We start from the raw sequence: 16,817 nt of genomic DNA on the forward strand, positions 1-16,817 counted from the left end.
TCCATCAAAATCGATCGAAATCGGCCATCGATCGGTCGATTGGCCAACCGATTTGCAATCGATCTATCGATCGATCGATCGGGATCGATCGGTCGGCCAGAAAATCGGCTGAGTGTATGGGCCCCTTAAGGGAAGGGGGAGGCCCTGCCAAGGCTTACAATCTAAAGGGTGGGGGAGGGACACATAAGGTAGGACTGTGGAAAGGGTGATTGACAGAGAGTAAAGGGGCCCATACACTCAGCCGATTTTCTGGCCGACCGATCGATCCCGATCGATCGATCGATAGATCGATTGCAAATCGGTTGGCCAATCGACCGATCGATGGCCGATTTCGATCGATTTTGATGGATTTCCATCGAACTGGCAGGGTGGAAAATTTAGGTCGATCTGATGAGATTGCTTATCAGTTTGCATTGGCCTTAATGGAAATCTGATGGCAAAAAAATGCCATCAGATCGAATTTCAATAGATTTCAAACTGAAATCTATTGGAATTATATCCTGGTAAAAAATGTTCTAGATCATCAGATGCATTTCTTATCTATCTGCTGCCAATCTAACGAGTGTATGGGCACCTTAAGAGTGTGGTAGATAACCTGTTACTTCTCTAAAAAAAAGTTAGGTACTTGCCTAAGTCAAGGAAAGCCTCTGGATGCTCCAGAGGTTTCCTATGTCCTCCTCAACCCCACTGCTGCTACCCAGGACCGTCTTGTTTTTCACCGATGTGCTCCCCTTTTATGTGCTGTGCCTGTGGTATAGCCATTAGTATACCGAAAGACGCACAGCCATGAGAACATATTCAACAAACTCTTGTTGGACATGTGCAGAGGGACTCTGTGCAGGATCAGTGGGCTCCGGGATGGATCAGGTAGGTATCAAACTTTTTGAGGGGTGGTGAAGGGGCGAGTTACAGATTCAATTTAATATGCAATTATGCACTGACCAAAGAAGCTAAATTTGTGCCTGCAAATACAGTCCCTTCTATTTAGTGAGGTAGCAGCTGTGTTAATGTGACAGCTACTGGCTAATTAACCAGCAGTTACCAGCTTTTGCAGATAGCAAAGGTACATAAAGCCTTCCCAACCTCTTGACATCATGTTTTTGCTGTGATTTCACAGACTGAGTGAAGCTCTGGAGATGAAGGACCATCTAAATAAGCCTGCCAAGAAGTTGTCAGCTGGAGTCTCCAGGAAGGTGAGATATTGGCCTTGACTGCATGGTGGTTATGTGCAGAAATATATCGTCCTTCAGAGAAACTGAGAAAAATGGGAAACCCTCCACATACAGTATATCCACATGAAGTTCATCTGAGATGGCCCTGCTTTAAACCTCACTGGTCAACTCTTCATAGCATCCTAAAATTTTGCTTCAGCTTCCTTGCACTCTTTCACCTGGTTTGCTTTTTGTTGACAATATACAGCCATCGGATAAGCAAGATTTCCATATCAAAAAGATTAATTTTCTGGTACTTTTTATTGTTTGAAAGCATAATATAAGCTGAAATCTTCCTCTAAAATCCACAGTGTTATGTTTCAGGTATGTTTTGCCATCAGCATGTTGGGCAATCCGACCATTGTTCTCCTAGATGAACCTTCCACTGGTTTGGACCCAAAAGGACAACAGAGACTTTGGTGAGTCCAGCCTCCCCTAGTACCATCTTATTACAAGGTCTTAAAGAGTTCTACCATGTTTCTATCATGTGTGAGTGGCAACTCTCAGAGCATAACATCTGACACAAGACTCTATAAAACTATTTTAATTTTTTTATTGGAGCAGTACAAATTTTACTTAGGGCCTGAGCCCACTAACGCAGTTGTGCGCAGCTGTGTCCGCTTTTCAGCATCTGTAACATTGATGTGTTGCTGAAAAGCGGACACAACTGCGCACAACTGCGTTAGTGGGCTCAGCCTCAGGCCCTTAAGTGTCTAAAGCTTTCCCATACTAAAAAGAAACACTCTTTTTATTGCTACCTCTGTCCCTGCTGTAGAGGTTAACCTCTCATCCTGTTGTGGGGGATTCCCGTAGATGGACAGGAAGTGAGGATATCTCTTAACTGTGACACAAACGGCTCTAAACACCCAACAGAGCTTTTAATCTTTCCTTATGCACTCGTAAACTAATATAAGATTCTTTCGACTTCACCAACTTGATGAAGTACAACAAGGTGCATGTATGCACCTATCAAAATGCCTGCACGGTGAGCTTGTATAAGAATGTCTGGAGGTCTTTGGTAAGGGGTGACTCATAATTTGCAGAATCCTTTTCTCTCTCCAACTGGCTCAGTGTTTCTTTGTGTCTCCTCTGTACTGAAGGAGAGCTATCCGTGCAGCCTTCAAGAACAAGGAGCGAGGAGCAATCCTTACCACCCACTACATGGAGGAGGCAGAGGCTGTGTGTGACCGCGTGGCCATCATGGTGTCTGGGAAGCTCAGGTGAGAAGGATGTTCTTAGAACCACCTTGTAACGATCGGTGTCCGCACACAGAGAGAATCTGATTATTGGTGATCTGCAGTATCACCAAGAATACAGATATATACCTGATTATTGATGATCTGCAGAATCACCAATAATACAAGTATAACTAACCTCTGGACACCTGATAAAGTGTAAGTGTTTGGTGCAACAGTATATGAGCCTGGACCACCTAAGGAGCAGGTGACCCTAGACCATATAACAAGTATCTCCTAGACAGGATTGGAGATAACCACAGGGCCAATGATTCCCTGAACTGCTGGGAGTCAGACTCTACTGCAGTCAAAGGACTCCTATGAGATAGAGTCCCTGACTGGAATGCAGAAGGGTCCCTCTGAGGGACAGGGAGTCCCTGCAGCTACTGGACACCCCACCGGGGGGGTGACACAGGTAGAAGGGTCGGCTAGGCCGGGTCGGCAACACACGAGCAGATAAGGTACAGAGACAGAAGGCTGATTCGGTACCCAGGGACAGGCAGGGTTGGCAACAGGTAATCAGATATGCGTAGGTACCGAATCAGAGACCAGGAGAAGAGTCAAGAGAGCAATAGGTCATAACAGATATCAAACAGAAGCCTAGTCTAGAGTGTGAGGTCCGTGGTCTCAACACCCAGGAACTGGTCTAAAGAATAACACAGCAATGACGCAGTATCCCTAATCTTGGGTGTGAGGTCCGTGGTCTCAACACACTGGAACTGGTCTAAAGTATAACACAATAATAACACAGTATCCCTAAGCTTGGGTGTGAGGTCCGTGGTCTCAACACCCTGGAACTGGTCTAAAGTGTAACACAGTAATAAACAGTAATCTGGCTAAGTGTGAATTCCCAGGTCCACCTGGTTCTAACACACTATGGGATCTGACTATGGTCTGAGTGCTAACACATAAGCATTCGCAACGGCAGACAACCAGCAACTGACAGGCAAGATGTATATATAGCAGAGCGCTCCTCTGCACCGCCCAGTCCCATTCAGCTAATCACCTACTGCGCTGGGATCGGCTGATCGTCCTGATCAGCTGATCCTTCTACTATTGGCATAAAGGGCCTGCCTGTTAGCGCGCGTGTGCGTAGCTCTCCATCTGTGTGCACTACTAGGCTCAGACAAACCAGACGCATGCTGCTGCGGAGAAACCGCTGGTCTGAATGCGGAACCAACCGCCTCGCTGTCAGACCGCGCGGCGGTGTCTCCGCAATCCATTACACACCTAAGGGGAAACGTCTAATTCTCTAGTACTAATATAGTCCACGTTTTCTAACTTGAAAATCCTGCTTGGCCTCCTAGGCCTTGTGTCTGTAGTCTGTCTTCTGTCTGTAGGCATAATTTCATATTTTTTTAAATATTTTTTTTTAACTAGTTCATTTTATTTATTTTCAATCAGATATAATATAAAATGGTACCCTCATTATTGTGTTTATCTCATTGCACAATTTCAAAAGGGAGTTTGTTTCCATGTTCCATAAATATTTGGCACAACATATTGATAGTTCCAAAATTTGCATACATTCTACATTCCAATAATGTTTCATAAACGTTGGATCATATTTCATATTTCATTTCATATTTCATCAACTTTCTGTGGGCATGCTATGTTAGTACAGTATATGTAGTCTTATGCAATGGCAAGACTTGGTTAATGGCTATTTTCCAAGAGTCTGTTTAAAGAGGGGTATTCGCTTTCCATTCCAATGCCATGTCTCTTCTGGTGTAATAACATAGATACTTGCTAGGCTGCAGACATTGCCTTTAGTAGTGACGCACACAGGTGGTGGCACAGTCCACGTACCTGGTGTCACTGTAACCTGCTGCACTGCAGTGAAGTGAGGCACTGGTAGTTGGGTGTGCAGACATAGTGACCAGGTCGTCCCTCAGTGAGCAGTTGCGTAAATCCCGACTGCTTGCTGTTCATACATTATTACCCCATTAATTCTGTTTGTTAGTATTGTAGCTAAAAAAAATGTAATTGATATTTAGTAGCGATACTGGTCTATATGATGCACATTGTGTGGCCGATGTATTGGTAATTGCTTCATACATATCAGTTAATTGCTCTGTTTCTAACACATGTTTAAATTGGGAGTAAAGGTTAGGCATAAATTCTTTTACGTAGGATTTATATAGTTGGGCAGGAAAGCCATCTGCTCCAAAGGTTTTACCAGATTGCAGCTGTTTTATTGCTTATTTTTGTAGTTATGTCTTGTTCTTAACTAGTGATTTGATCTTTCTTAAAATTTGGCAGTTCAATTGAGTCTAAATAGGAAGCTAGGTCTGACTGTATTGAACCTTTTTATTATACCAAAAAGTAAGGAAAACCGAGAGCCCAATATAGTATAGTAGTTTTGATACAGATGATTAAAATAGGCAAAAATGGATACACTCACAAAGATAGGTTACCAGCCAGGTAACCACTTTAATTGCAGGTGGGGAGAATTATTACCTGACCCCACTCAGGTTTAAGAAGTCGCTCTCTGTAGATAGGAAAAATAGGTATATACCCCTCCACCAGGGGTGGACTAGATTATGTATAAAGTTTTTTGAACATAGGTGCCAATTTAGAATAAAAATGTCTAAAAGCAGTTTGAAAGGGGGAAGTTGGTGGACTTACCTCCCTCGAGAAGAAACAGACTAGGAATCGTTATTTCAGTGATACAAAATAACATTTAAAGTGAACCCGAGGCAAGAGTGATATGTAGGCTGCCATATTTATTTCCTATTAAACAATACTAATTGCCTGACAACCCTGCTGATCTATTTGGCTGCAGTAGTGAACTGAATTACACCTGAAACAAGCATGCAGATAATCTTGTCAGTTCTGACAATATTGTCAGAAACCCCTGACCTGCTGTATGCTTGTTCAGGGTCTATGGTTGAAAGAATTAGAGGCAGAGGACCAGCATGGCAGCCAGGCAACTGGTATTACTTAAAAAGGAGATAAATGTGGCAGCCTCAATATTATTCTCACCTCGGGTTCCCTTTAAAAGTGCAACGTAAAGACAGTGGGCCCAAGTTTTGGTGACCCTTTCCCCAAAAAATTCACATAATTGTGCAGGTTTTCTCAAGAAAATAGACATAATGTGAGCAGATTTGCCCAGAAAATACGTTCAATCATGTCCGCAGATTTGACCAAAAAACACGTTCAATCATGTGACAGATTTGACCAGAAAACACGTTAATCATGTGGCAAATTTGACCAGAAAATACGTTCAATCATGCGGCAGATTTGACCGGAAAATAGTTCAATCATGTTGGCAGATTTGACTAGAAAATATGTGCAATCATGTCGGCAGATTTGACCAGAAAATATGTGCAATCATGTCGGCAGATTTGACCAGAAAATACGTGCAATCATGAGGCAGATTTGACCAGAAAATATGTGCAATCATGTGGCAGATTTGACTCTAAAATACATGCAATCATGTGGAAGATTTGACCAGAAAATACGTGCAATCATGTGGCAGATTTGACCAGAAAATACGTGCAATCATGTGGCAGATTTGACCAGAAAATATGTGCAATCATGTGGCAGATTTGACCAGAAAATACGTGCAATTATGTGGCAGAGGTGACCAGAAAATACGTGCAATCATGTGGCAGACCTAACCAGTAAATACACCTGCTAATATAAATTAAAAAAAAAAAACATTTACTCACCTGGCTGCAGCAGATCTCCTGTCCCGGCCTCCGTCCGGCGCGCAGCTCCCACGATTCTCTGCAGCCAGCAACTAAAACTCCTGCGCTGAGAGCAGGGCTATGGGAAAATGGCGCCCGAAGCCCTGCACTGCAGACTCGAAGTCTCCAGAGCAGGGCTTCGGACGCTATTTTACTGTAGCCCTGCTCTGCCGCTGCGGGCTGCTGCTGCCGGTGAACTGACACAGCGTCTATTAGACGCTGAAAGTCAGATCACACTGGGGGGTGCTTTAGGGGTGCTTGGAGAATTTTAGGGGGTGCGTCAGCACCCCAAAGCACCCCCCTGGTGCTTTCACTGATGATTAACTACTTCTTTTCCATTCCAGGTGTATTGGATCCATCCAGCATCTAAAGAGTAAGTTTGGTAAAGGTTACTTCCTGGAGATCAAACTGAGAGATGGACAAGGAGTAGATGAAATCCACCGAGAGATTCTTCGCCTCTTCCCGCAAGCTGCCAGACAGGACAGGTAAAAACTCAGAGCATCTTATGCCCACCAATAAGCGGTCATTCCTGATTGATCAATATGCCTAGTAAAAATGGAGATTTACTAACAGTCATATCACATTGTATGTTGGGCAAGTGTGATTCCTGCTTAAAAATTGGAATAATGCTGTCCAGTTCTCTGTAATGTCTGGACCTGTAGGGTTTATTTATAGCTCTGTCAATGTTTTCCTCTCAGATTCTCCTCGTTGCTGGTGTATAGGATCCCAGTGGATAATGTGCAGTCACTTTCAGAGGCATTCTTAAACCTGGAGAATGGTAAGGCTGTATGTCTCGAAGTGAGTTCAGTCAGGACTAAAGATGAATCCTGTAAGATGTGACCTTTCTCTGTTCTACTCTACACAGCTAAGCGATGTTATAACCTTGAGGAGTACAGCTTCTCCCAGTCCACCCTGGAGCAGGTAACTCAACTTATGTCCAACCATAAGGCTCATACACACCTTAAATTTCTGTCTTCCTAATGTTCATTAACAAATGAGCCCTGTACAGACACACTGCCCAGCACTGTTCTGTGTGTTGCTCCTCCTCTTTTCTTCAAAGAACGAAAGAGCGGTGTTCAGTCATGTGGTCTACATTCATGGCAGATGGCCAAATGATCTCTTAATGACATTGTGTGGCAGCTGTGCACATGCTAGATTCTCAGGAATTAGTGGATGTATAAGGTAGAAGACTGCATGTAAGATAGGAAATATCCACCAAGCTCAATCTTTGTTTGTACATTGTTAGGACATTTTGCAGAACAATGTGAAGGTAAAGCAAGACAAGATACTGAGAGGAATAACCTTCAAGAAAACCTCTTACATCATAAAATTTGAATGCACTGACAACTCTGCTAGAGTTGCACTTTGTTAGATACTTACCCCCGTAGTTGGAATCCTCTGGATGTTCCAGATGCTTCATGGATCCTCATAGAGATACCATTCCTGTGCAGGGTCCTTGTCCTTTTCCGGCCGTGTTCCAAGCCATGGACTCCTTCATCCAGAATGGGCAAGTGTGAGCTATGTCCTTGGATGGCCAATAGAATGTAGCCGCTTGCACTCAAATTTCTTTCCACTGTATACTAGTTATTTGTTCTACTGAGCATGGTTGGACCTTACTTGCACATGGCCAGTCTTGATGCACTCATCCACAGCTGTGCTCACAACGAGAAGAAACCTATTTGACTTGAAGGAGTTGAATAGATATAGAAATAATGTAAATGCAATGTAAAACTGAATACTCATCTTGCAATGGAGGAAGATGGATCCAGTGACGTCTCCTTGGTGACGAGCGTGCCACGATCTATCTTCCTGCCTGTGGGTATGCTCAACTTCACACCATGGTACATAATGGGTGCAAACGGGACCTCAAGTGATCATGGTACTTTGTGGTGGAGTTGTCACAGATCTCAAAGATCTGATCCGCCATGATGGTCGTTGCCACCACATGACGCTAAACGATGTTCGCGTGATCATGCACCTGGACCCATGTCGCGAGATAACAGAAACGACCACTCGTAGCTCAAGAAAATGATATTCATCGGAAAAATCGCGAGGTGGGTATGGGCATTTAGGCTGCAGGAGGATCCTCAAAGCCCTGGACCATCCAGAGGCTTCCAACTACTGAGGAAAGGAGCTTTTTTTACTCACTTCAGGTACCCTTTAATCTTCAAATCTTTTGCTTTGCATTTTTAAAGAGTTTGGTGCACTCTCTACAAATATGTGTCAACTGTATTATCTTTCCACTAAATCTCGCCTGATTTGTTGATAGGCTAATACTAATATAAGATTTTAGATGGCTTTCTTTCCCACCAAGCAAAAGATAGACCGATGTGGCATATAGTAAAGATTTTCAAAGCAGCTCCCAGGGGAACATCTGAAGAGGTGATATTTGCCAATTTGTTAGATTTATTTTTCTCTTCTGCCTATTAAAGAGCAGAATCTTGTTTCCTGTTTTTCTGCAGGTTTTCCTGGAGCTGGCCAAAGAGCAGGAGAAGGAGGACTTCCATGTGGATTCATCATTCAGTTGGAAACTCCTAAAGAGCGAGGATATTTAGCCTTTCATATCATGTTATTGTAATCAAGCCCTGTGTACTTAACCAAAGCTTCTGCCTTCAGGAGCTCAGAGATATTTGAGATTTTGCATCGCCTGGATGCATTACAAAGACAAGCATTCCTGGTCTTCTGTGAATGGGGAAACCATCAGCTGAGGAGGAAAATATCAGCTGAAAAAAAACAGGACTTGGTCAACAGTGCCTTCAGGAAGCCTTTTAGAAGAATAATCTACCAGCCTAGGAATGGACTCAGGCCACCTGACAATACTGTGTGAGAACAACCGATGGACTGACCTGTATTGGTTCTACAGCCACCTAGCACCTATGTGTGCCATTATACTACTATATGTCAGCTTTCTAGGATCAATAGTGCTAATAAACAGCTTACTATTAAATTATAAAAGTGGAGGGCTCACACCCTTGAATTAAATCTGAAAATGGCGCCTGAGAATAATGACGCACGGTGTTGCCGCTAATCCGTTTGCCGCTTATCACTATTTAATGTTAAAGCCTTATTGTTATTTAGCGTTAAAGCCTTATTGTTTTTTAGCGTTAACACACAGCACCCTCTCTGTACCTACCCATAACATATAAACCCCCCCCTGGTGGTGCCTTACCCTAACTACCCCCCTGGTGGTGCCTAACCCTAACCCCCTCTGGTGGTGCCTAACCCTAACCACCCCCCTGGTGGTGCCTAACCCTAACCCCCCCCCTGGTGGTGCCTAACCCTAACCACCCCCCCTGGTGGTGCCTAACCCTAACCACCCCCCTGGTGGTGCCTAACCCTAACCACCCCCCTGGTGGTGTATATTGTACTGTAACTATACCTAACCCTACTCTCACACAGAACCCTCCCTTTACCTATCCCTAACCCTAAGACCCCCCTGGTGGTGCCTAACCCTAAGGCCCCCTGGTGGTGCCTAACCCTAAGACCCCCCTGGTGGTGTCTAACCCTAACCACCCCCTGATGGTGCCTAACCCTAAGACCCCCCCCCCCCCCCCCTGGTGGTGCCTAACCCTAACCTTGACAGTGTTACATGAAATCCATTCACCATTTTGCAGTTAAATAACGTCTGCAGTTTGGCTTATGTAGGGGGCTATTGATAAATAACGTTAGTGTGTGCCACTATTGATAAATAACGTTAGTGTGTGCCACTATTGATAAATAACGTTAGTGTGTGCCACTATTGATAAATAACGTTAGTGTGTGCCGTTTTTCTGCTTTTTTCCCTGTGCGCCATTATTATGCAGTACTAACGATAAATAGCGATAAGCGTATCTTTTTAATGCGGCGCCATTTATATGCATAGGTGCTGTGCGCCATTATTCACTGATCCGACGTTTTTGATATTTTTCGAGATTACCTACAGCATATTTTCATTGATTACATTTTTTTTACTAGGACAAAAAATCCCTGAAAATAAACATAATGTGATTTTTACGCAACTGTTGAAGCTGTAACTCTTTAAGGCCTGTGCATGCATCGTTCAGTAAAAAGGCCTGTTGTCCCCTGACCTTTGCATCTTCATGAACAGCCACCCAATCTGAAGACCCAGAAACGAGTATTTTGTGCTACAGGGTTACAATACTTTAAAAGCAGCCATGGCATATGTTTAAAAAGTAAAAATTTTAAGCTGTAAATCATGAATAGGGTCTAGCAGGCCCCTGAGTAATGGATACGACCACTGCTGAAGGGTGCTGCTGTTAGTAGAATCATTACAGCAGTCATTCCCTCTTGGCCACCACTCATAGAAAGTTCATTGGATATGTTACTCCCAAACCTAGCCAATCAGATTTACACAGATTCTCTTATTGGCAGCTTCTTATCAGTATCAGAATCATCTATATTTGCTAAGTGCCACACCCAGAATTATTTATGGTACACACCACAATTATATACAGTGGAATAGCTACATACAACAAAAACAATGCAAATTTGCAAGATCAAATCATACCAGCGACACAGTGCAACGGGCGAAGGACTGTGTTATGGCCCATACTCACGGGCTACAATTGTCGCCGCAACCACGTGGCACGCGCGTGTTGCAGCGACAGGTTGCCTGTGAGTATGGCGCGCGCCCCCCGAACCATCGCTCATCGCTGCTATCGCTAGGCGATTGGCGCGGTCAATCGCCTAGCGACAGTTGCCGCTGCAACTTCGCCGCAACTGTCGCTAGTCCGCGTGTGTATGCGGACTAGCGACAGCAACCTGATAGCCAGAGAACTGAGTTTCTGGCTGGGGGGAGGAACGTTGGCGACTGCTTCCGTCGCACAGCTGATCCCTCTTCCGCGGAGGGACCTGGCGACGAGCTGTCGCCGGCCTGTCACGCACACACTCACGTGTACTAGCGACAGGCCACAAATATAGCCCATGAGTATGGGCCATTAGGACACTTTTGGTGTAGAACATGGGTGCGGTATGATAGCACCCCAGAGATACCAGAGGTGAAGTCCGGGAAGTTACATTCAGGAGGGGGCTCAAGGAGGAGGACTGCATGGGGGGAGAAGGTGTTCCTGTGGAGGTTTTGGCGAGGATGGTCTTGTAGTCTTGGCCTGAGGGAAGGAGGGTGAAGAAAAGACTGCCAAGGTGGGAGGGGTCAAGGTTATTCTGTTGGCTCTGGTCATTTTCTTATGTATACAAAGGATCTTATTGGATAGAGCGATTGGTCAATCAGAACATGGCTATGAGCCAATAAAGGCCTTTGTTTGGATTTTACAGGCCAATTAGAGGTTTTGTGTGCCTCTGAATAGACACATTTAGTTCCAAAAGGTCAGCCAGAAAAGGAGTTGGTGTAATTATTCTGTTTGCAGCATTTTCCCTATAAATAGCACAGTGGTAGTGCTAAGCAGAAACTTCCAACTAAAAAAATCTCGTCTCACTCATAAAATAAAATCGAGATTTAACACATTAAAGTCATCAGCTGCTTTTCAATTACCTGAAAGCTGGTTACTTAGCAGAAATTACCCTTAGTTAAACAACATGTTAGGCTCGGTCCAATGCTGTACGATTGCAGATCGGAATATGTTTTAAATGGATCAGTTTTTCCAAAAACGGATCTGTTTTGAAAATAGCAGCATCTGTTTCCTTTCCATCTTTTTCTCACCCTGGTTCCCCCGCTCCACATCCCAATGCACGGCATACTCTGCAATCAGATTAGCGTGGCCCGCAGCGAGGATGATGGAGGAGAGCGGTGTATACAGTATACTTGCCTCCCTCATCATCACTGCGGCCATGCTAATCTGACTGCTGAGTATGCCAGGCATTGGGATGTGGAGCGGGGGAACCAGACTGACAATCTGCAAGTGCTGGGCACTGGGAAGCAGACTGATGGAACTGTGAGCAGGTCTATAGACAGCAAGCTAGTGGGCAGCACACCTGGTGGGGTCCAGCGGGGGGGGGGGGGGGGTGTTTCATTCAGCAGTTAGGAAGGAAGCAGGAAGTTTAGGAAATCCGTTCTGTGTTCTGTGGAAACGGCAGTCCATTTTTGACAAGAGTGAAGACGGCTGCTATTTTTAACATTGGGATCTGTGGCTCAGTTTTTTGTCCGCTTCAAAACGTACAACACGCTCCTGAAAAAGTGTGAAATGGCCCTCAGTAGGATGTTCTGCTCTATACAGTTGGCTGAGGTAAATTTTGCAGAAAAGAGGGGAAGATAATTTTTGTAGGTCAAGAAAGTACAGTGAAACCAAATACAAGAAACTTTTTTGCAGTTAAAGCAGCTGCCAACCATAGAGTTCCTTCCACCTGCAGTGTCAATGTTTAACTGATCCAGCAAACTTATTTTTGTTTACACAGTGTACAAACATTGTAGACCTCTTGCTGGAATCAGATCAGACCATAGTGAGAATTTTCAAATGTCTAAGAATTGGTAGTTGTGTCATTTCAGTCTTGTGCCATAAGAAAAGTTAATGCAGTAAATCCAGGTTATTCTGGGAAGCAGGAGATTTGGGCACATCAGGCAAGTGGACAAAAAGGGCGCTACCATTCACTCCCATATTAAATATCGTTTGACGGGTGCAGAACAGGAAAAAAGGACGCCCGGAGATTAACGTTTTCAAACAACGCCCGGAGAATATTGTTGTTTTAAAAATGAGCTTGTGATGATTTAAGTTTACAAAATGCGCCTGTGACTAATTACGTTTACAGATATACTAAACATATGTATCGTATTTAACTAAACCGTTGTTTAAAATGTTATCACGTACTGTTTGTAAAACATTATTTTACACATAATAAAGCGATCAGTAAGTAAACTGTAATATATTTTTTTACAGTCAGTCAGTCACTATTTGTAAAACATTATTATCCACACAATAAAGCGATCACTAAGGGGGGTCTTAGGGTTAGGCACCACCAGGGAGTATTTAGGGTTAGGCACCACCAGGAGGGTCTTAGGGTTAGGCACCACAAGGGGGGATTTAGAATTAGGCACCACAAGGGGGGTCGTAGGGTTAGGCACCACCAGGTGAGATTTAGGGTTAGGCACCACCAGGGGGAATTTGGGTTAGGCACCACCAGGGGAGAATTAGGGTTAGGCACCACCAGGGGGAATTTGGGTTAGGCACCACCAGGGGAGAATTAGGGTTAGGCACCACCAGGGGGATCTTAGGGTTAGGCACCACCAGGGGAGAATTAGAGTTAGGCACCACTAGGGGGGTGTCTGGGTTAGGCACCACCAGGGGAGATTTAGAGTTAGGCACCACCAGGGGGGTCTAAGGGTTAGGGATAGGTAGAGGGAGGGATCTGTGTGAGAGTAAGGTTCGGTTTAGTTGTAGTAAAAGGTTAGTAATATTTACTAATGTTTTACTACAGTTATTACAAACGCACTTATATATATTTTTTAATTGTTGTAAACAATATTTTCAGATTTTATTACATGAACAAATGATAAATGAAGGTTATAGACAATATTATACAATTATAACGATTAAACATATATTATCGTTTTTTAACAAACGTAATTATAAGTTTCACTTTCAAAACAGGGAAGATTATCATATTCACAATTTGCGATTTCATAGACATTATGAAAGGTTTTTTATTTTTTGTAAAACATTATTGCAAACGAAATACAACACAATATTTTTGTAAACACTATAACTGCTTATTGTTTAGACCACGCGACCTTTTCCTAACACCCTTTTTGCACGCACACGTCGTTCTGTACTTACTAAAGTGCTTGCTCTGCACGCTGCTTGTGACTGCAAGATCTGTGGCTCAGTTTTTTGTCCGCTTCAAAACGTACAACACGCTCCTGAAAAAGTGTGAAATGGCCCTCAGTAGGATGTTCTGCTCTATACAGTTGGCTGAGGTAAATTTTGCAGAAAAGAGGGGAAGATAATTTTTGTAGGTCAAGAAAGTACAGTGAAACCAAATACAAGAAACTTTTTTGCAGTTAAAGCAGCTGCCAACCATAGAGTTCCTTCCACCTGCAGTGTCAATGTTTAACTGATCCAGCAAACTTATTTTTGTTTACACAGTGTACAAACATTGTAGACCTCTTGCTGGAATCAGATCAGACCATAGTGAGAATTTTCAAATGTCTAAGAATTGGTAGTTGTGTCATTTCAGTCTTGTGCCATAAGAAAAGTTAATGCAGTAAATCCAGGTTATTCTGGGAAGCAGGAGATTTGGGCACATCAGGCAAGTGGACAAAAAGGGCGCTACCATTCACTCCCATATTAAATATCGTTTGACGGGTGCAGAACAGGAAAAAAGGACGCCCGGAGATTAACGTTTTCAAACAACGCCCGGAGAATATTGTTGTTTTAAAAATGAGCTTGTGATGATTTAAGTTTACAAAATGCGCCTGTGACTAATTACGTTTACAGATATACTAAACATATGTATCGTATTTAACTAAACCGTTGTTTAAAATGTTATCACGTACTGTTTGTAAAACATTATTTTACACATAATAAAGCAATCAGTAAGTAAACTGTAATATATTTTTTTACAGTCAGTCAGTCACTATTTGTAAAACATTATTATCCACACAATAAAGCGATCACTAAGGGGGGTCTTAGGGTTAGGCACCACCAGGGAGTATTTAGGGTTAGGCACCACCAGGAGGGTCTTAGGGTTAGGCACCACAAGGGGGGATTTAGAATTAGGCACCACAAGGGGGGTCGTAGGGTTAGGCACCACCAGGTGAGATTTAGGGTTAGGCACCACCAGGGGGAATTTGGGTTAGGCACCACCAGGGGAGAATTAGGGTTAGGCACCACCAGGGGGAATTTGGGTTAGGCACCACCAGGGGAGAATTAGGGTTAGGCACCACCAGGGGGATCTTAGGGTTAGGCACCACCAGGGGAGAATTAGAGTTAGGCACCACTAGGGGGGTGTCTGGGTTAGGCACCACCAGGGGAGATTTAGAGTTAGGCACCACCAGGGGGGTCTAAGGGTTAGGGATAGGTAGAGGGAGGGATCTGTGTGAGAGTAAGGTTCGGTTTAGTTGTAGTAAAAGGTTAGTAATATTTACTAATGTTTTACTACAGTTATTACAAACGCACTTATATATATTTTTTAATTGTTGTAAACAATATTTTCAGATTTTATTACATGAACAAATGATAAATGAAGGTTATAGACAATATTATACAATTATAACGATTAAACATATATTATCGTTTTTTAACAAACGTAATTATAAGTTTCACTTTCAAAACAGGGAAGATTATCATATTCACAATTTGCGATTTCATAGACATTATGAAAGGTTTTTTATTTTTTGTAAAACATTATTGCAAACGAAATACAACACAATATTTTTGTAAACACTATAACTGCTTATTGTTTAGACCACGCGACCTTTTCCTAACACCCTTTTTGCACGCACACGTCGTTCTGTACTTACTAAAGTGCTTGCTCTGCACGCTGCTTGTGACTGCAATAACTCGCACATTAATTCATCAATTTTTAAACTTTTAACCCAGATGCCTTATTAAGTATATTGCTTCACATATTTACTGGGGAATAGTAGCTGGAATAGCAGAAGATAATTGATTATACCTGGATCATCCACTTTAACATACTCAAAACCAGAGTATAGAGTCTTTTTTTTAACTTAAACTCTGAAAAACATGCAACCACAACCACTACACACAAGACCAGTGATAAAACAATATAAATAGTTTGAATAAGTGGTTCGCACTGACTATGCAGATCCAGACATTAATCCGAACATTTATATAGCGCTTTTCTCCTATCGAACTCAAAGCACTCAAGAGCTGCAGCCACTGGGACGCGCTCAGGAGGCCACCCTGCAGTGTTAGGAAGTCTTACCTTGAACTCCTTACTGAATAGGTACTGACCCTAGCCAGGATTCGAACCCTGGTCTCCCATGTCAAAGGCAGTGCCCTTAAAGAGAGTCTGAAGCGAGAATAGATCTCGCCTCAGACCTCATAGCTAGCAGGGGCATGTGTGCCCCTGCTAAAACGCCGCTATCCCGCGGCTTAACGGGGGTCCCTGTCCCCCCAAATCCCCTCCGTAATGCGGGGGAGCGCTTCCGCATTGGGGCAGGGCTAACCGCCGCAGCCCTGCCCCACGCGCGTCTGTCAGACGCGTATCTCCGCCTCTCCCCCGCCCCTCTCAGTGTTCCTTCACTGAGAGGGGCGGGGGAGAGGCGGCAATGCGCGTCTGATAGACGCGCTGGGAGGCAGGGCTGCAGCCGTTAGCCCTGCCTCCAGGAAGGAAAATTCTGCGACCAAAATGACGACCAAGGTTTGCGGGGGGTGGGTTGGGGGTGAAGGGACCCCCGTTAAGCCGCGGGATAGCGGCGTTTTAGCAGGGGCACACGTGCCCCTGCTATATATGAGAGCTGAAGCGAGATTTAGTCTCGCTTCAGTGTCTCTTTAACCAGTACTCTATTCAGCCAACTTGAATCCAGATATGGTAGTGGGAGAAGACCTTGTATCTAGAGTGGGGCCGAACCTCCGATTTTAGGTTCGCGAACCGGGTTCGCGAACTTCCGCGTAAGGTTCGGTTCGCGTAAAAGTTTGCGAACCGCAATAGACTTCAATGGGGATGCGAACTTTGAAGAAAAAAAAATTATGCTGGCCACAAAAGTGATGGAAAAGATGTTTCAAGGGGTCTAACACCTGGACTCCCAGGTGGAGGAGTGGGAT

General features: G+C 43.8%; 1 protein-coding gene across 1 annotated transcript in view; it reads left to right on the forward strand.

The window, feature by feature from the left end:
- LOC137540900 (ABC-type organic anion transporter ABCA8-like) overlaps nt 1–10,204 on the forward strand; it is a 199,930-nt gene extending 189,726 nt beyond the window's left edge. The window contains exons 31-37 of the mRNA XM_068262083.1: nt 1,118–1,193; nt 1,536–1,630; nt 2,312–2,431; nt 6,483–6,623; nt 6,837–6,916; nt 7,004–7,059; nt 8,601–10,204. Coding sequence (XP_068118184.1) covers nt 1,118–1,193; nt 1,536–1,630; nt 2,312–2,431; nt 6,483–6,623; nt 6,837–6,916; nt 7,004–7,059; nt 8,601–8,693 — 661 coding nt within the window. The 3' untranslated portion in view covers nt 8,694–10,204. The remainder of the gene's footprint in view (nt 1–1,117; nt 1,194–1,535; nt 1,631–2,311; nt 2,432–6,482; nt 6,624–6,836; nt 6,917–7,003; nt 7,060–8,600) is intronic.
- The last annotated feature ends 6,613 nt before the right edge of the window (nt 10,205–16,817 follow it).

Source organism: Hyperolius riggenbachi, chromosome 12 (assembly GCF_040937935.1).
Source record: "Hyperolius riggenbachi isolate aHypRig1 chromosome 12, aHypRig1.pri, whole genome shotgun sequence".
NCBI classification, from domain to species: domain Eukaryota; kingdom Metazoa; phylum Chordata; class Amphibia; order Anura; family Hyperoliidae; genus Hyperolius; species Hyperolius riggenbachi.